This window comes from Colletotrichum abscissum, assembly GCF_030869225.1.
Source record: "Colletotrichum abscissum strain IMI 504890 chromosome Unknown Scaffold_68.1, whole genome shotgun sequence".
In the NCBI taxonomy this organism is placed as follows: domain Eukaryota; kingdom Fungi; phylum Ascomycota; class Sordariomycetes; order Glomerellales; family Glomerellaceae; genus Colletotrichum; species Colletotrichum abscissum.
In genome coordinates, this window is record NW_026850512.1 from 114,598 (window position 1) to 134,794 (window position 20,197).

The 20,197-nt window shown below is 51.3% G+C and overlaps 4 protein-coding genes across 4 annotated transcripts; 1 reads left to right on the forward strand and 3 right to left on the reverse strand.

Moving 5' to 3' along the window:
* Positions 1-830: 830 nt before the first annotated feature.
* Positions 831-2,421, forward strand: CABS01_15523 (APSES transcription factor Xbp1; the record flags this gene model as incomplete). The annotated part of the gene is made up of 4 exons (XM_060548858.1): positions 831-1,197; positions 1,254-1,369; positions 1,416-1,500; positions 1,553-2,421. 4 exons carry the CDS (start codon positions 831-833, stop codon positions 2,419-2,421), a joined length of 1,437 nt encoding a protein of 478 aa, XP_060391740.1.
* Positions 2,422-2,778: 357 nt separating this feature from the next.
* CABS01_15524 (uncharacterized protein) lies at positions 2,779-4,092 on the reverse strand (the record flags this gene model as incomplete). Its single annotated transcript, XM_060548859.1, has 1 exon — positions 2,779-4,092. The coding sequence occupies one exon, from the start codon at positions 4,090-4,092 to the stop codon at positions 2,779-2,781; it is 1,314 nt and encodes a 437-aa protein (XP_060391741.1).
* An 829-nt stretch (positions 4,093-4,921) lies between these two features.
* Positions 4,922-6,706, reverse strand: CABS01_15525 (major facilitator superfamily transporter; the record flags this gene model as incomplete). Its single annotated transcript, XM_060548860.1, has 3 exons — positions 4,922-6,060; positions 6,113-6,478; positions 6,637-6,706. 3 exons carry the CDS (start codon positions 6,704-6,706, stop codon positions 4,922-4,924), a joined length of 1,575 nt encoding a protein of 524 aa, XP_060391742.1.
* A 2,276-nt stretch (positions 6,707-8,982) lies between these two features.
* On the reverse strand, positions 8,983-19,339 carry CABS01_15526 (uncharacterized protein; the record flags this gene model as incomplete). Its single annotated transcript, XM_060548861.1, has 6 exons — positions 8,983-9,161; positions 13,222-14,779; positions 14,840-16,828; positions 16,881-17,288; positions 18,310-18,553; positions 18,627-19,339. 6 exons carry the CDS (start codon positions 19,337-19,339, stop codon positions 8,983-8,985), a joined length of 5,091 nt encoding a protein of 1,696 aa, XP_060391743.1.
* Between the last annotated feature and the right edge of the window lie 858 nt (positions 19,340-20,197).

The following is a 20,197-nucleotide window of genomic DNA, read 5'->3' on the forward strand; positions in this document are numbered from 1 at the left end:
CCTCTTCCAAATAGGCCCTCCCAGTATGGCTCAGTAGCTCAGATACCTCTCATGTTAGCACACGACAGGCTCACAGCTTGGCTGCTTTTGTGAGTTTTCTCCAAGTTGGGCGGACTTGCGGATCCTCCTGCATGGAAGCTTTCCCGGAGCCGTTTGGCCTACCCGGTTCTTCAACGCCGAGACGACACATGCGGTAACTTGCGACCACCACACAAGCATCAGCAGTAACATCACTTCATTAGACTTGGTCTCGTGAGTTCTCTTCCAAGGGAAACATATTAGACCGCCTTCAGTCTGTACTCTCCGTGTCTCCCACTTCCACCATCTTACCAGTCATCTATCACTTTGTAGCCTCACCTCGATAAGGCAAAAGAAAGAGCGGTGGCCGGTCACAAACGGAGACCTCAATGCTGAGAGGTCGATTCCAAGACACCGCAACAAAGAAATCTGCACCGAGAGCGTCGAAACTCAAGAAGAAGCCCCGAGCCCCGTACTGGAGTGCAGGATCCGTTGCAGAATTGGCCGTGTCTCCAAGAAAAGCGACAATCTCGAACCCCCTTGTCCTGGAAAACTTTGCCAGCGTGCTGCACGCCCGTGGATGTTGAGTCGCCAATCCCCAGAACGAAGACATCAAGTGTTTGCCGACTGCCAAAGACCTAGCAGTTACCTCTACACCTGGTCTCGCTATTGCTGCAGGACTTGTCTTAAGTCTTCCATCGTTCCCCCTCTTTTTAGGAACAGGTTCGCCTACGCCGGCTCACCAAGGTCCTGTCCGCATCGCAGCATAGCACCACCTTCGAGACATCTTCCACCGACAAACAGCCGGCAAGATGCTTTCCGTATCTTCTCTTCTTAACCCGTCGCCTCCAGGGCCGCTTCCTGCCCCTCGGTTCCTCCCAAGTCCTGCAATGTCCTCGCCGGGAACCTGCTACTCAGACAGAGCTCCGTCACCATATCTTGACCGACCCGTCGTTCCAAAGCTCAAGATGTCCAAGGATCCGTCTCCAGTATCCAAGTACAAGCCTCGTGGAGTCATCAAATACTACCCCTTTGAGAATTTGGACGACATATCCCGCCGCGAGGTCCATCGCTTTCGTGTCTCGCCATTTGGACGTATCCAGGAGTCATGTGCCCATATTCCATACAACAGCGGGAAGAAGGACTTCTTCGAGAAGACGGGGCGTGAAAGCTTTGAAGGTCCGTGATTCCAATGCCGAGATTCTCCGGCTGCCTTTGCTGATCGAGCTGTCTAGTTTTCAAGTATGAGTTCAAAGTGCCAGGAGAAGACAACGACTTCACTGTCATGTGGGACTACAACGTCGGTCTCGTCCGCATGACTCCCTTTTTCAAGTGTTGCAAGTATTCCAAGGTAGGGCTTCGTAACTCTATGATACGAACTCTACTGACATATACAGACTGTTCCGGCAAAGATGTTGAGCCTGAACCCTGGACTCAAGGATATCACGCACAGCATCACGGGAGGCGCAATAGCAGCTCAAGGTTGGCTGAAATGTCTCTTCCAACTATGAATTCTGGAAACTAACTGTTTCAGGGTACTGGATGCCGTACGAATGTGCCAAGGCAGTATGTGCCACGTTCTGCTACAATATCGCCGGAGCCCTTATCCCCATCTTTGGCCCTTCATTTCCGTCCATGTGCGTCCCGCCAGGCTCGCCAGAGTACCAACGCATGGTGATAGACCACCGTATCGTCGAAGACGCCATCAAGGATGCCGACAGGTCACGAAAAGTACATCACCGCGCTCTCCCGCCTATGACCCTCGGTCACATGCCCAACATTGAACGGCGCCCCATGCGACCCCTTCGCGACGACAGAAGACTCCGACTTAACACGACTCGTCTGATGAGCCCGTACAGCGATAACGACGGGGAGGGCGGCACTCGCTCGTGCCCAGACTCGGCGTCCAGCAACGGCTCAGACGGCGTCGGCTACAGCTACGGATATCACCAGACCCCGGCACGGCACTCGCAGCCACCCACTTCCGGATGGGTGGCTGCGAATCGTCCAGAGCCGTACCGCTCGGCCGACGAGATCTACCGCACAGCTCATACACCTCATCCGTACCTCAGCGCCGTTCCCCGCTTCACGCCCCTGAACAATAGGCACACGCCGGCCCCTCGTCCGCCGTGGTCACAAAAGCGTCCCGTCAATCACGACGACGGCGATGGCGGCTGTGACAGCAGCGTTGGCGAGAGTATCCACGTCAGCAGCCCCACGCCGAGCGTTCAGTTCGACACGCGGCGGAAGGAAGAAGAGTCGGACGCCGAGATTGCCGAGCAGAATGCTGCTCTGGGCCTCATGACGCTCAAGACGGCGTCTCGTAAGGAGTCTGGCTACCAGAGCGACTTGGACAGCTCTGACTTGCACCGCAGCAAGCGGCGGCGGGCCACGTCCGCTTGAACTAACTGGGGAGGACGGGACAAAGAACGGGAAGGGAAGTGATGGATGACTCGAACGACTTGAACGTATTCTAGATTTCCATGTTTTTGCTCGCGCACTCATTTTGTATTTCTGTTTCTTGGGTGCCCAAATAATGTTTCCGGATGGAACAGATCAACTTGAAAAGTCTATTGTCTCTGCTTTCCAGCTTCATTTCCGAAAAGTCGGGGGTTAAGTACGGTGTTTGGTGAAATACAGAAGCATTTAACAAAGTAGTCAACATGCCTGATCATCAAGACTTCCTTCTGCGCAACCGCAGCAAATGCCTTTCTTCTACACATTCAATCATCATGCAGTCAAGTCCAGCCCGAAGCCAGACTACCTCTTCTCCGCAGCCTTCTTCACCTTAAACTCCTCAACCCACCCCTTGGCCCTCGCCACAGGAACAACATACACCCTCACAATCCCATCCACAACCTCCACACTCCCGCCGCTCAAAATCTTCAGCAGCGAGGCCTTCTTACCAACCTTGACCAGCCCGCCCGCCGCCGTCTCCATGTAACACTCCACCCCGGCCGGGCTAGCATACTCCCCCTTCTGATCCCACGGCAGAGGCAGGATATACCCCAAATGATCCCCCACGCACTCCGTCTCGTTCCACGCCTTGACGAAATCGCTCTCCATCTGCAGGGGGTACAGCAGCACCGCGGGGAAACTCAGGCTGCTCGCCGGATCCTCCTCGTCAGGCACGAGCCTCATCCGCGCGTCCTCCATCTCGGGCGGCTGCTCCGTCGTCCGCGTCGTGATCCCCCGCGCGGCGAGCGCGGCCCTCAACAACATCTCCCGCCTCCTCTCCCCCGCCTTCCTCTCCTGCTCTCTCTTCGTCTTGGCGTCGGCGCGCTCCGCGGCCTCGACGATGTCCCGCGCCACGGCCTGCAGCGGTTTATTCCCCTCGTCCAGCGCCAGGCCCCTCGCGCACGCGTCGTCGGCCTCCGCGACGCGCCCGACCTTGAGCAGGGCGCGCGCGGAGCGGTAGTAGGCTTTCAGGTTCTTCGGGTTCAGCCGCAGCGCGAGGCCGCAGTCCGTCCAGCACGACCTGAAGTTGCCGAGCTCGAGGTGGCACGCCGCGCGGTTGACGTACAGCGACTCCAGGACGGATCTCTGCTTGGCGATCTCCTCCTCGTCGTCCTCGACCTCGACATCTCTTTCTTCGTCTTCTTCTCCCTCCTCTGCTGCGCCCTCGCCCTCAACCTTGGCCTTCTCCGTATGAAACGTCTTCTCCCCCTTCGCCCTCCTCTTCTCCTCCACCGCCAAAATCTCAATCCCTTTACCATAAAACTCTTTCGCGTCAGCATACATCTTGGCCTTGAAACACTCGTTCCCGCGCTCCTTGAACTCTTCTCCGTTCTCCCTCGCCGTCCCCTCGTACGCGAGCGCCTGCAGCGCCGCGACGTCGTCGTTCTCCTCGAGCGAGGTCATGAAGAGCGGGGACTTGTTCAGGTCGGCCAGGACTTCGTCGGCTGTTTTGCCGCTTAGCAGGGCGTGGCCGGGCGGGAGGGCCGCGCCTTTTGCTGCGCCGGGGATGGAGGCGGCAGCTGCTTGTGCCGCCGCCGCTTGCTCTGCGTCGCGGCGCTGGACTTCGGCGATCATGGCGTCGGCCATTTGGTCTGTGATTTCCTCCATCTGGACCATTGTTGCGGGTGAGGATGCGTCCCCGCTTTTCTTTTCTGCGGTGTGATTGTTGCTGAGTGTTTTCTGTTTCTGAGTTTGCCTGGCAATGGTCAAGTCGCAAACTGTCTGAGAGGCTGTGTAAACAACGGTTCGTCTCAGCTGAATGAGTTGCAGGTTGTGGTGTGAATCTGATGAGTCTCATATGAGATTTGTCGCTTGTTGTTTGTGAGCCTGTGATTGAGCGAAAAATTCGGAGGTGAGTTGAAGTTTGTGTGTGTGGTCGGCTTTGCGGTGGCGATTTTCATTGGGCAGATCTTTCAAATTCTGGAGTTCATGGAGGAGCTGCGAACCTCGTAGAATTCTGACTCTTCAACCTCACTTGAGCGCAGAAGAAGTTACTCTGAACAATTCATCGCAGCTGATGATTGATTCGGGTGATTAAATAACATATTCCGTTGATTTGGAGTTATGAAAATCACCTAGCCAATTCACACTCAAGTGGAAATGCCAAGTTCATCAGAATGACTTCAATTCTATTAGAGCGATTAACTAGTTATGGTAAATGACCAAGTAATAGCCGCTCCCAACGCCGAATAAATGCAACAAAACTCCATGCCCGCCAATGACCAAAAAAGCGTCTCTAGTCTATCCGACACTCATGGATGAGACCAACTCCAAAATTCGAGCCCCCATCCGTGACGCCGTACTGTTTCGACCGAAGAAAAGCAAACAAACTCCCCTTCTATAGCCCTTTCTCATGCTTTGGTTGGGTCGTGAAATCTTTTTTGAACTCCGTTTCGTGAAATCTCCCCGCTCAGACCATATTCGTCGCATTCATCTGACAACACATTCATTCCTCGTCCGAGAACACCTCCCTGATGCTGACTCGGGATTCCTTCTTCTGCAAGCAAGGCTGGGCGTCCTCCTCGCTCACATCCAACTTGCGCTCACGCTTCACGGAGAAGCACTGGATAGCACCAATTACAGCAACGACGGCACTGCCATACCATGCCAAAGCCGTGCAATCAACCTTGCTTCCGAAAGTGTACAGCCATCCGGCAACAGGCGGAGCGATCATGCGGAAGCCAGCGGCGGCGCTAGCGGCGAGACCGTTGACCTTGCCCAGGGCCTTGGGAGTGGGAGTGACCTCCTTGATCAAGATGAGGAGCAGAGGGTACAAGATGATGGAAAGGACGTTGCGGACAGCCAAGCAGAAGTAGATGCCGGCGTATATAAGCGACTCGGGAAGGAACAGCAGGCTCGGGACCATGACGTAGGCGATCGGGTGCAGGACGGTGACGATGATGAAAAGTCGGTAGACACCAAACTTCTCAGCGGCGAATGGGAAGATGACGGCCTGCACGAAGAGTGCAATGACACCGTTCACCGCCATGATCATGCCTACGGCGCGGAGCGAGAGACCCAAGCCGCCAGGGGTGTAGAAGGGGCTCGAAGCGTCGGTAAGAACGGTGATCGGGGAAGTGGCGCGGTCGTCTTCGAAGAAGATGGGCAAGAGATGGTCGTAGGTCATTGAGTGGTAGGTGAAGATGCACAGCGCCAGAATCAGCGACATGATGGGCTTGGTGTAGATGTTGTAGGACTGGTCGGCCTTCTTCGCGGGGGTCTGCGTGCTGCGACCGCGGACAGTTCCATAGTTGTCATCTCTCAGGTCAACGGCAGGTCTCTTCATGGCATCCGAGGTCTCCAGTAGGGGAGTCTCCTCGGAAGCGTATGTGTCGTCGGGCATGAAGACGCGAGGCTGCATGTCGGGGTGAGTCTCCTCGAGGAGCAAGTAACCCAGGATGATGCTGACGAGCAGGAGACCGGCGCAGACGAGGTTGGGCAGAAGGTACGGGTAGCGGTAGAACATGCCGTCGACGGGGAAGATGCTGGGAAAGGCGTCGTGGGGGTCGGCAAAGGTACCGCCAATAAAGGGACCGATGATTGTGCCAATAGACCACACGAAGGGCATGACCGAGAAAGCGCGGGCTACAAGATTAGCACAATGCGAGGCTTGGTGGTCAGGGGAGAGGACTCTTACGCTCATGCTCAGGCTTGGTGACCAATTCACCAACCATGGTCTGGATGACGCCGATGTTGCCGTTAAGAAGACCGCCGATAGCTCTGCCAGCCAGAGCAATCCAGATGTTGGAGGCGAAGCCGACCATGACCATGCTGAACATTGTGCCGACGCATCCCAGGAGAAGTACGGGTTTTCTTCCGATACGGTCAGAGAGACCGCCCCAGTACATGCCCATCAGGGCCTCCGCGAGGGAGAAGGAGGAGATGAGGAGGCCGGCGTAGAAGGATGCATCTTCAGCGTTGCCGATTTCGAATCTCTTGACGAGGGCCCAGGCGTAGGGGAAGATGGATGTGAGAGCGATGGGCTCGGCGAGACGAACAATCGCTGAGAGTGCGGCGTTAGTATGCGTGGCTGGAGAGAAGAGATGGTGTTGGGTGTGCATGTGGGTGTGTATGTGTATGGTTGGAACGCGGCAAGACAGGGAATGCCAGGTGAAGGAATGTGGTTGTGGCAGTAGGGAATGCAGTGGTGGATGGACGTACCAAGGAGGAAGAGCTGAATGGTGGGAAAGTCGTCTGGGTTGCGAGGGCTTTTCTGCATGGTTAGGGCCATTGTCTCTCGACTTGGTTCAAGTCTTACGATGCGACAGAACACTCGACGAAGAATCTACTGGAACGTAGGAAACTTGAAGAATGAAATGTCGGGATGCGTGTACGCTTATACACGTTTCCTCCTGTCCAGGCCGGCGGCGGTGACGTCTTGTAGGATGCGACTACACAAGAAGATGTTTCGTCCGTCTTCAGAAGAGATGTTGTCGAGGGAGAGAGAAGAGGAATGTTGGCAAAGAGCGGAAGCAGGAGAGAAGGGGAGGTAAATATTGGTTCTTGGACGTGGATCCGTGTACGATAACGGCCTTCTCCCGAGTCTCGCAGGGTGGGAGGGTGGAAACAAGCGCTTGCAGCAACCCGGAGTGCCTGATGGAGCTAGAAGAAAAGAAGACTGGCGGATGCAAGCGGGAGAGGAAGCCGGCGGATGCAGTAGAGTTGCGCGGTGGGATGGGAGAGAGTTGCCGGAGGTCACTGGTGGGAGGAATGCATATGACGGGCGGCGTGAGCGAGATGTTTTTTTTTTTTTTTCGTCCCGTCTCGCTTTCTTTCCTCGTCTGATACGACTTACACCGTCCCGTCCTTCAGCACACAGTGACACAGTGTGGCGGGGCTCTCTGCTCAAGTGGGATGGATGGAGTGCATCCTGAGTGATCCAGGTTGCAAGGATCGCAAGACTTCAAGAGACAGCCAGGTGGAGAGAACAGGGGAATTGCGGTTTCCAGACCGACGGCATCCGAGGAAAGCAGCAAGTCTGGCCGCGCGACGACAGGGAAGGAGCCATGGAGGGGGGAGCTTCGACTGATGGACTGCGCCTGCACGGACTGAACGATGCACCTCACGCAGCTCATGCGCCAAGGTACCGCACCTCAGACTCTCAGTCTACTGCGTAGTACGGATAGGGTATGCAGATATGCGGAAGAAGAGCAGATTTCGGCCTGGGATAGTTGCATAAGTGGCGCTGCCGCTGCCGCTACCGCTAAGGACTACGGATACTCCATGCAGGTGACGGGGGAGGGATCTTGCGCTAGTTTAGCGTCCTTTTTTGTTTTTTTTCTCTCTCTTTCTATGCTCCCGTCACTTTCTCGTTGCAAGTTCCCAAGTTATCATGTTCTCTCCACCACACAGCTCCAGAGAGTCCAGGATGCTGAGTGCACGGGCTCTAGAGGAATATCCGCTTACAAGTTGCACTACGATTCCTTATCGATGCAGTAGCTCTTCCGTCGATTGTCGTGTCGTGTGAGAGACTCAGACGGGAGTGTGTCGTGTGTGGTGGGTTTTCTTGCTCGTTCTGACTTGACGGCGGCTGATCAAGGTGAAGTGCGATGCATCAAGGTGGAGGAGGAAAGAAGACCGGCTGTCGGTCTTCGGTTCGTCGGATGGAAGGAGCGCGAACTAGACACTTGCGACGGCTTCCTTCCCATTTCCTTTTTGTCTCCGACCCAACTGACCACCATCAGCAGCAGCATCACCACCACATCACACGCACGCTTACTCCAAGGATCTTCCAAACCTACTGCCGCCTGCAACTAAGAAAGCAATCTGCGCCTACCTTATTGACACTCCGCATACTATTGCCGGCCGCCAGTCATTGACATTGCACCCCTCCCTCCATCGGAACATTGGATGATGAGTTGTTAGTTCTCGAAACCACGACAGCCTCACTCAAAAAGGAAATTCATCTTCACCGAAAAACAAGCCGGTTCGTCCTCCAACAACCAGCCCCAACGCACACTCCGCCTCCTCTCTCCTCTCTTCATGTCAGTCCGCGGCGGTCATCATCATGAGCAGTCAAAAGATTTCGGTCAACGTCACCGAAACCCGTCACCAGCGGATGACTACCGATTGTCCCACGCGAGTGCCGGGGACTGGTTTCCGGTCCCCCTGGCTGAATGCAACGACTTCACCGCAAGGATTGCAACAAGCACACAAGATACTGCATGACACGACCAGCATCGACCGACAAAAGCCTTGAGAGCTCCACGGATCATCAGTTTTGGGCCGGTCCAGAGTGTCTATTGAAGCACCAAGGGCGGCTTCGTCTGCACAGCGAAATTACATACCCTGCCGATGCCTGCCCGTTGTCGCCCACTTTCTCACGACTTTCCATGCTCCTTGCTCCTTGCTCCAATTCATGGCCTAATTCTGCCATGGGTGCTGGTGCTATTGGCTGGCGGCTCCGACGCACTTGGGACGGCTGATTGGGACAAGTTTCTCTGCACTGTGTAAAGCCCCAGCTATTCTCATCGTCTAGCGTGCGCCGCATCCTTGTATGCGAGTTCGTTAGTCATTGGACCTCTTCATTGGACCAAAGGCTCGTCGCACCAGCACTTCCCGACTCCCGTTGACTCTCAAAGTTCCCACCTTTGGCCGTCTTTCGCAGTCTTCTTCCTCCTCCTCCTTCTTCTCCGCCACCATGGACTGCATCGTCCACATTTCCTGGGCAGCAACCTCGACAACCACTTTTGGAGTGTGTTATGCGCTACTGCGACCCAGCATGTGCGCACTTCAGACGACACCGGACCATTGTTGCGAACCCACATGGAGCGTCCACGAAGACCACGTCGCCTGACAACCACCAATTCCATTTTTGTCATTTTTTACGAGTCTAAACCGCTATGCCACCCAACACTTACTTCTCGCCTGCTGCCTTACTTTATGGCTGGGGACGAGCAGAGCCACCCCTTCAGACTATACCAATCTCCCATTCCAAGGACTGTGACTCTGGGTAGCCCTCCTACAGTCTTTTTCTGACAAGATGCGGTGTGCGAGGGCCATAGCTATGACGATGTTGTGGAACCTTTCAAGGTTCAGGTTGCCCGAGGCCAAGGGCTCACAAGTGAAGCGATCGGTTCAAAACGTAGCAGATCTTGAACAGAAGCCATCCCCAGTCAAGCCTGGCCCCAGCTTCAAAACAATCGTACACTACGGATACATACTCCGTACGGATAAAGCGAATAGCAACACAGAAAGTGGACGAGCGGCAGTCAAACCAGGGCCAGCACAAGGTCGCAACTCGCAAGCCCGTTCATCCACCTTGCAGGCCCTCTTAGCGCAATCAACCCCAGCGCCGACCTCGGTGGTCCCCAGTCCCCCGTCGATGCATTTGTTAACAGGTAAGGAACACTGTTTAACTCCATCGTTTTACATTACTAGAGGATTGCCGCAGTACATATAGACGCTACCCTACCCTCGAATTCCGCACTATTTAACCTTAACCCTTTTCTTACCTATCCTTTTTTCTATTCTACCCTCTTTTTTATTAAAAAATTACTAAAATCGTAGTTTTAATAACTTATTAATAAGCTAATATTATTATTTAAAAATAAGTAACTTATTTTTATATATAAGTACTAAAAGTCTTATTATTATAAAAATAATAATAAATATATTAAAATATTTAAAAAAGCTTTTTAATAAACTTTTAATATTATTTAAAATAATTATTTTTAAATTATAAAAAAAAGCTAAGGTATTATATTAATACGGCCCTATTTATTTTATTAATATTAATAATACCCTTTTTAATATAAAATATATTAATAATACTCTATAACTATATTACTACGCTTTATAAATCGTACTTAATAATAACGAGGATTTTAGCGTTTTTTTTTTAAGTTTTTTATTAAAGTTATTATTATAAAATTAGTTTAGTTATTAATATTTTAATAAATATTTTAACTTAACTTAAAAGCTCTTATAGTTCTTAATAAAAGGCTTTTAAAAGACTTATAATTAGACTTTTTACTTATTATAAATAAAGTTATTATAATTAAAACTATAATAATTAAAACTATAATACTATTTATAAACCTCGATAATAAATAGTTAATAATATAATTATTTTTTTTTATAATAAACTTAAAAAAATATCTTAATTTAAGTACTAAATAAGTACTATATTATTTTATTAAAACTATATTCTTATACTTATGACTTAGAAAGAATTAACTTTCTTTAATAACAAGGTACTCAGATAGGCAAGGAAGCACTACGCAGCTGCCCTACCTTTGCCCTGCCTTGTTCTGCTTTCCGCATCAACGTTCCCTTTTATCCGTACACTACGGAAGGTCGGGTTTAACAAGAGCTCGCTGTCCACAGTCTCGAGGCCGATGCGACGCGACGCTCGTCAAATCTCCCAAGCTGCACCTCTTTCATCAACATTAGCTACAGTGCACCCTGCATGCCTGCGTGCCTGCGTGCGTCCTGCCCGGTGGCAGAGACAGAGAGGTCAACCCAAGGCTGTTATGGCCTCACCTTAGGTCGCAGGTGGTATATCGTCCTTTTACCCGGCTGCGAGATAACGCTCCTCGTCCTCGCGCCCTAATGGCACTGCCTGCAAGCTTATCTCACATCTGGGCTAAGGTATCTCATTCTTACGCCAGCATGAAATTATGCTTTCCGCAACTCACCTCGAGTGACACGCACCACCACGATCGTTAGCGCCGCCCGCAAGCCCGTACCCACCGCTACGCTCCGTGTTTAGTTCTCCACCGCCCACATGCAACGCCGCTAGAGAATCCCGGAATACGGCTTAAATGCATTTACCGCTTATCCTTCTTCGTACGGACAGTCCTCGGTAACAAGCTCGCCGAACCTCCATCCTCTTCCCAAGTCCCAACACGAGTGCTGGGCCGCCATCCAACTCCACCGACTTTTTCGACCAACCTGTCCTCCCACCAAGTGCGTCTCCCACCTCGATGGCTGCTTCGTCACAGCTCCCTCCCTCTTCTCATTCTCTCGAACCGCTCCTTCAACCCAGAATATCATCAAATAACCCCCGTTTCAGCGACGTTGGATCTGTTCTTCGCCGCCCCGCATCCCCATCTGCAGGCATCGTCCTCCGGCTGGCCCCACGACAGGGTTCCTCATGGGAACTTGCGCTAGTTCCCGTTTGGAATCCTTGGAGGGGTGTGAAGCCGTGGGGAGTGGCGTGGGTGGCACTCGGTCGCTAACGACGCTCTTTGACTATCGTTGCCCTTTCACACGTGTAGAGATCAACAGTCTTGAGTCACAAGCTGGCTTACCTGGAGGGAAACGCTTGTGGCGAACGCTAGAAGAGTTAGCCACCCTCTTGTGTCTGTCTTGTTGTGTTTTTCCCCCCAGGTTCCAGGAGTTTTCCGCTCTGGGAAACGTCCAACGGCGCTGATCTCCGCCTATCACATCACGAGGTGGCAACCACACACCGCCATGATTGCCTACCGACGTGATACTTTGCGCTGTCCAACAAGGTGGCCACCTCGACGTTTGCCACTCGAAACTTGATGGGATTGTGATTGAGCGGCATTCGACATCGACATCCTTCGATGTCAAATGTTTAATTCTCAAAATGAGACTCTTCAACGGCCAGAGACAAGGGTGTGCCATGGTCCCTGGCGGCGCGCCCCACCCACCCCGCGCACGCCATCCTATAGGGCGCTGACGTTCTCGTCAACCCCCACGCCCGTTCGACGTCGTGAACAGAGCCGCCTTTGACGACGTCTCTTGTCTTCGCTGTGAATGATGCGGTTGATGCTGTTTGATGGGTTCCGGTGTGGGGGAGTGGTGTTCGTTGGTCTTGTGTCGTGTGACGCGCGATGGTGAGTGAAAGGGGAGATAAAATATACTTTGCCGTACGGGATTGGGTTAGTGGCTCTATGCTGCTCGAATTCTCGAGAGGCTCGCGGCACTGAATGCGATTACAATGTCTACGTTATCATTCACTATCACAATCTTGCGAAATCAATCGATCCTTTCATTTCTTATTGGCTTCTAATACACATCGTGACCGTATATTGCCTCGCCAGAATGCTCTCGACGTCTAGTGTCGTGGTGGAAAGTACAGTCGTACTAATCTTCCTGTCCCGGTTTTCCATATGATTGCTGACTGGTTTATGACTGGTGTCAGTCCTATTAAAGACCCATGTGCTCTGTGTACCGGTATAACTGCTCTGTAGTCCGGTGGAATCCGAAGCAATCGACGTCCATCTAGCACCAGCCAGTCGAGCCAGAGAGGTAAACCATACCCGCGGAAGGGTGGCAGTGAACTTTCTCTTGACTTTCCTGCACATGGTGCTATTTCAAGGCCCTGAGCCGCTGCTCCAGCATCTCCACAGATGTTTGCATTCAAGTTGTCTGGGCTCAGGCAGCCTGACCCTGGGTCTTCGATAGTTAGGGATCCAAATTGAGTGTTCAGGCGTCTGTCAATGCCTGCATCAAAAGATGCCTGAATAATCCAACCCCCTTTCAACCGACGTATACAATGACCAGTTGTCACATCCCACAGAAATACTCTGTCCAGCGAAGTCGACACAAGCAGCTGGCCATCCATGGAAAAGCTCAGTGACCATGTCTCTTCACAAGACGGATCGGATAATAAGAAACGTTTTCCAGTCGCTGTGTTCCAAATTCTGAGGCTATGAGGCTGGTATAGGGTGCCAGAAACGTAGGCGAGCCATTGGCCATCTGTCGAAAATTGCATGCGCTGAACACAATCATGAATAGATCTATTAGCTTCGTAGTTTTCTTGCGCGATGGTACCATCGGATGTGTTCAAAATTCTGATCGTCTTATAGCCGCCACAGGCAAGCTGAAAGCTGTTTCCGAAGGCCAAGGACGTGATCTTTTCCACACGGCCGCCACTTTCATCTATGTCGTCACTTATGTTATCTCCTTTGGCGTCCGCTGAGTTTGCGCCAAATAGATGTGTATGGGCACCGGTTTTTGTCTCCCACACAGTAACCTGACCGCTGGAAGAAGCCGACGCAAGTTTCTGATGATCCTTGGACATGGCGATAATAGCCACATTGTCCGCATGGAATTTCTGTACCTCCACATCATGTCCGGTCGACCTGCCCCAAGTTGCGATCTCCTGACAGTCAGGGTAGTAGGCCGCGAGGTGATGTTCATCAGAGTAGCAAAAACCCTCCACAAAACCACCACTAGCCATGTTTTTATTGCCTTTTGCTAGATCCCACATTTTGATGGTGCCATTAGAACATCCTGCCACAAGTCTTTCGTTATTCGGTGAGAATGCCAACGGGCCTAAATAACTCCCATCATGTAAGGTCTTCCAGGTAAGGTCGCCCGTTGCCGTGTCGTATATGGAAATGTATTCACTGGTCAAGACAGCCAAAAGCTTTCCATGATTCGAGAAGTTGACAGACAGGAACGATCTTTCGCTGCTTTCTTCGAGTTTGCGAACCAGCTGGCCAGTTTCTGTCCTCCAAATGTAAAGGGCACGACTCCATGACGCAATCAATTGTCCGTCGCCCGAGATCTCCACCCCCCAAACATACGCATGGTAAATTTCTCGCTTGCAGTCTCCTGTCAATGTGTCCCAGATCTTGATATTGTCTTTGTTAGATGACGAAGCAAGCCATCGACCGTCTGTCGTGAAGCTTAGCGAGACTCCATCGTCGATACCAGCCATGATTGTGCGCGTAGAGATTTCCTTGTCCATGCTCCATATATGAACCCCTTTGTCCTCCAGGGCGTATGCAAAAGTGCGACCGTCTGGCGAGATGGCCATCGTCGTGACCACCAACTCCTCTTCGTGGCCTCTGAAACTCTCGACTTGGTTGGTTTTCAGATCCCAGACCTTGATGACTCCGTTACTGGACGCGGCGGTACATGTTTGACTGTCCCCTGAAAAGGCCACTGACCGCACACCGGCTTTTCGGAGTTTTTTGGGCCGACCGTAAAGAACGTAAAGTTCTTCGCCGAAACCACCATATGTGTATTCACAGTGTCCACTCTCTGCTTGCCAGAGCTTCACAGTGCCATCTTCAGAGCCAGAAAGAATCCATTGGCCATTTGGTGAGTATACCACAGTATAGGCCTTGAATTCATGCCCGGTAAGAGACTGCAAGCGCGTATCCCACGTCAAGTCTAAGCCTGGCATTATCGAGATCCATTTGGGTGCGTGATCCTTGAAGAAGTGCTTTCTGACGACACTCTCTTCAGGACTGAATAGTAAGGCTGACTCATAGATTTGTAAGGGAAACTCGGCAATCATTTCTCTGTGATATAGTAGAAAACGATTTGCGTCATGGACTAAGTTTGCTATACTTTCGTCTTTCGAGACTGGCTTCCCTCTCTGTATTATTGTTAGCTTATGATCTTAACGTAACTTCATGGAAGTTGCAGTTTAACCTACGATCACATTTTGAAGTTTCTGTATGCCTTGTACTGCTTGCGGCAGCTCACCGATGAGAGCAAGGGCCTCGAGCCAGTACAGAAAGTTGGTTCGAAGAAACTCATTGACAAACTCATAGTCTTTGATGTCCCTCTCAGTACTTGATTCTCCCAGGTGTTTCATCCAAAAAGCGCAAGAATATGCAACAGAGGCCAAAGGATCCGGTTTAGGCATGATGATATCCTTTTGGGCAATGCAGACATCTTCTAGTTCATAGATGTTGCGACGTATGACCTTGGAGATGGCATCCAATGATCTCAAACACACTGCCCAATGCAAACCCTCGACTCCGCCCGGGAAAAGATTGGCAAAGGTGTCTTCCTCCTTGTTGAGTAGAAAATCTCGGGCTGACTGGTGTACGAAATAAACAGTTCCATCTCGAAGACTCAAGAAAGAACCACAACATCGCACGGCATCTTGTAAAGTCTCAACTTTACCGTCAAAATGCTGCGACAGCCCCATGATGGAGCAAAGTTCAAGAGATGTGACAGAGCGTTCCAGGATCGATGTGACGGCCAAAACATCCTTGCATAGATCTGCATCCATCGCACCAGAAATGTACTGGAACATGCGCTTGTATAGCTTGTCGAGCCCTTTAGGGAATGTTCGCAGAACCCCTTTTGGTCCGATGACGTGGTTTCGTCTTATAATGTTGTCTTGACGAAGCGCATTGCAGACCAATGCCACCCATAGAAATGTGTCGCTCGAGTTGTCGTTGAGGTACTTCTCGACGTGGTTGCGGAGTTTTAAGTCGTCATGATAAGGTTGTTTCTCAGCGAGCTTGTCAACCTTTCTTCGAATGTACATGCGAACAGCATGGGAAACAAGATCGCTGTTCAGCTCCAGGGACAGCGCCGACGTCCGTTCCGTGATCCTCTCGAGGTTTGTCTCGATTTCCCGCCAATTGCGGCTGGACACTATCCACTTGGCATGAGAATCCTGTGATCTCTCGCAAATGAAATCCAAAAGCTTCTGGCGACCTTCCACGCATTCGTCGAGAGCGTCCACAATCAACAGCACACCATTCATCATTGGATCACCTAGTATGGCGTTCATAATACTGCACATCACTCCCCACGCGCTGTCTCCTTCGAATGCCGCCTTTCCGCCGCCATCTTTGTATTTGTCGTAGATATGCCGATAGACCTGCGAATATCTCTTTGCAAGTCCATAGATAAGCCCTCGTAGCACAGCAGTGGCATTGTTGAGTGTCGTCTCGGTGGCTTGACAGAAGAAATATGATAGGGTGTGAGTCGGGTCCGTCTCTAGTTCGTCAATGATGCCGCATATGAGCATGGTTTTCCCCTTACCCGGATCGCCCTTGATCCAGAGTATCTTGTGATGAGTTTCCTTGTGCCATTTCCCGTAGCTATCGTGATCCAGAACCCAGGAGTAAGCATCTCGAAGAAGCCCCCCTTTCTCGTTCTGTATACGGTCCTTTTCGTGATGGGGGTCAACCTTCTGACGAAAGTCAATCAAGCAGTTTTCCCTATCCCGGTGCTTGTCTCTGTCTTGTTGCGCTTGATACTGCTTCTGAATCAAAGATGACAGATCTTGAATTTGGTCGGTTTGATGCTGCATGACACCAGCCAAGGTTTTGAGCGAGTCACAAATCGACGAGCTCTGATACTGGCCTAGCCTGGCCCGCACATGATCCTCAGCTTCCTTAACACCAGTGAGTTCTCCCGTCCAGTCATCGATCTTGAAGACATCTCCAAGTAAGACTAGGATCTGAGACCGGTAGTAACGATAGACGCTCTTCATTTGGTACAGGAGAAGCCTTCTGTACAGTTCGACAATTTGTTTCTCAAGTTCATCTCTGAGCTTCTTCGACCGGTCTTCGCCGTCGATAAGAAGCTCAACAAGTTTGCAATACCAATCCATCGTCAACAAAACGTACGTAATGCCTTCGCGGTTGATACTGGACTCCGTCAGAGGGTTTGCAAGGATCTGGAGAAGTTAGAGATTGTAAGCCAAGTTTCAAATAACCAGATCGACCGACCTGGAGAGAGAAAGAGACGCAAGACCATGCAATAGCAGCCTGGGGAGCCGCCAGAACGACGACGTCCATCACTTTCTTTACTGGCGATAAGATTCGACCGAATTCTTCAATATTCCCCTTAATGTCTGCAATTTGCTGCGACTCTGAGAGCCCGGAGTCAACAAATCTCTCCATTTGATCTCGTTCTTTCAGTATTGCCGGGGTAATTTCGGTTTTGTCCAAGACCTTCTCAAGCCTGTGTACAAGGAGTTTCTCGTATGCTTCCACTATGCCTTTTTCCCCGGCCTCAAGGGCATCATACGCCTCAATCCACAGGCGCTCCTGCAGGCTGTCTGCCGACAGAGGATTGGATGCCGACAGAGAATTGGATGCCGACAGAGAATTGGACGCCGACAGAGAATTGGACGCCTGAGCCGAATGAGTTGAGGAGACATCCCTTTTTTTGCCCTTGTGCCTGAACTTGAAACAAGCGAGACACATGACGACTGGCGATTTCTCTTGGCCAAAATATGGCGTGAACCAAAATTGAGGACGGTGATACTCGTTGATTGCTGTTACGGTCTGGAAGGGAAAATCGAAGCATCAAGCTGCCTGCGGGGAAACGTAAAGTCCCCCAAAAGTTCCAATCTTGGCCACTGTTCGAAACATGATTTTATTGCATTACGACCAATCGCCAAATAGCCTTGTTGGAGCACGAAATAGGACTCATCCCCGTCATTCTTGCCGTTCACGGAAGCTATTGCATATGCATCTACGCGCCGAGTGCAACATGATCCAATTGGATAATCGCGACGTCTCCAGCTTTTCAGCTCCCCATGCGTGGTATCTCGTGTTCATGTCTAATTCGCCAAACACATAGCCCAGACGGCCCCGACTGCGATGAGTTGCTCACCGAGACCAATTTCCCCACTATTCATACTATGATTCCATATGGATCCAGGGTCAGAGTGGCCGGGCAGGTAATATGGCTGACCTTGTGATTAACTGCGTTAAGATCTACTTTGTTTCCTGAGTTATTGTACAATCTCAATTTATCTAAAGCTTAGTGATTTCTTGTATCATAGGACTCCCCTGACGGATCTTATAGCCATAAAAGTAGAAGGCTACCGGGACAGAGACGCATAACATTTCAACAAGACCCAGCAATGTCCCAGCCCAACTCAATCCCAGCGTCCCATACATTGATGGCCCAGCAAGCGGCAGACACGCGCCCATTATACTTCTGAGCACCATGGTCCCTGTTAACGCTGATGTTGCGTAGATGCCATAGGACTGAGCCATGTAGTTGTCTGCGTAAATGAAAGTGTAAGCGTTTCCGGCACCGTATGGAACACCAGCAAGAATGGGAACGATCCAGTGTGTTCCAGGTTTGGCATGTCCAGGCGAACCAAAATTGGCCAATTGCTAACAGGACGGCACCTATGCATACGATGCTGACTCTGGCTTCGGGCTTGACATTGCCCGTGGCCGGGTCTTTTTGATGAAGGTTGACGATGCGGCGAAGAAGAGGCTCTGCCGCAATGGGAATGAGAGTGCCACATCCGATCCCCAGAAACGCCAGTCCGCCGATCCCTGGCGCCCAGCTCCGTTCCTGTTGAAATGCAATCAGATAAGCGACGAAGCAGAGACAAAGAGTCGCGTAAACAATGCCGATGTATGTGTTCCAAAACATGCTATTGACAGTAAGCCAATCAAGACATAGATGAAATTTCCCAATTGCTGAGAAGTCGGTATAGGTCGACTTACCAGATCGGCTCGGTGCACATCATCTTGAGTGGGCGGTATAGATTGATCTTCAGCAATGGCCAGAGCCCTTGCCCATGATCGTAGCGCGTCCACCATCTATCGTCTCCGGTTGCCTTGGACTTTTCGGCGGCTCGTCTCTTCAGCAACACGGGAGCGTACGTCTCTTTCACAGAGGCTAACAAGACAAAGACCACACTTCCAATGATCGAGACGATCCAATTCGTCCATCTCCAACCCTTACGTTGATAGACGAAACCACCGATCAATGACCCGTAGACGGGCCCGTTCGCCGGGCCTACGAACCAAAACCCTAAAGCAAGTACGCGGTGCTTGTCTGAAACGATGTCGTTGACGGTGGCGGGCGAGTTCGACATCATGGTGCTACCAAAGAACCCTCCGAAAAGCCGAGTGGCGATAACGGTCGCGATACTCTCAGCCAGAGCGCTCGGCAAGACGAGTGCCAGAAACGCTGCCATAGATGCGATGTAGAGCGGTCGCCGGCCGAGTGATTCGCTCATGGGCGCGACGACCAGGCTTCCGGCAGCCATTCCGAGCAGGGATGTGGTGAGACCTAGGAGTGCGACAAGCTTGGAGACGTGAAATTCTCCTTGCAGCCCGGGGATCCCAGAGGTATAAATAGTGCTGAATAGCCTGACTACGGTGGCACCGAGGCTAACCCTAGTGACGGTGAAGGCCTTGTACAAGTAGGCCATGAGCGAGGGTCCTGCACTTCTCCACTGTCCCATTTCACTTCAAATTCGGGAGCTCGATCGAGGTTGGGTATACACTGGTTGAACGGCGGTGTCGTGTTGGTGTTGGTAGCATAGGGAGTAACCCCCAAAGCAGGATCCGTGGCTGTTTCGTGTAGGCTGAGTTCATAAACCGGGCTTTGTCGACCTGATTCGTGGATGCGATCTATGGTATCCATGCTCTGTAGCACTTAATGACCAACACGGTTTCCAAAGATTGTGAGAATGACCTAGACGGGAAGGGTAGAGTTGAAACTCGTGCCAATGAACGGTGCTCCTAAATGAAAGTTTCGACGATGAGTAAAGACGGACTGCATTATGTTCCACGCAGTGGTCAGTGGGATTAAGGAAATTCCATATACAAGCTAGAATTGAGTCCGGAACATGAACTGACTCGATTGAGACGGCTTATAGGTCAGTGTACATTGTGATTTCTAAGACTGCTAACGTTGCCAAATCGAACTGAAATACCCGCAAGCTGAACAACCAAACAAGTACCCACAAGCTGATAAACATGACAGCCTCGACTTTTGAAGTTTGACTGACGGAATATGCTTCCCCTTTCAGGTTAGTGGCAGCAAACCTTGCTAAGGAAGAGGATCACGAGTGTCCACGCAGGCATGATCGGGTTGATGTGAAGTTATGACTCGTTCTTAGAAGACCAGGCCAAGTCCGATAGTGGGGTGATGAGCGGTCATGGATCGGTGGATTGTAGGGTTGGCGGAGTTTTTTCAAGGGAACAAGAGAAATGATGTTAGAGGAAAGCAGACAATTGAACTAATTGCTTTTGTCGTTTGACTAGTGACGACAAAAGGATTACGC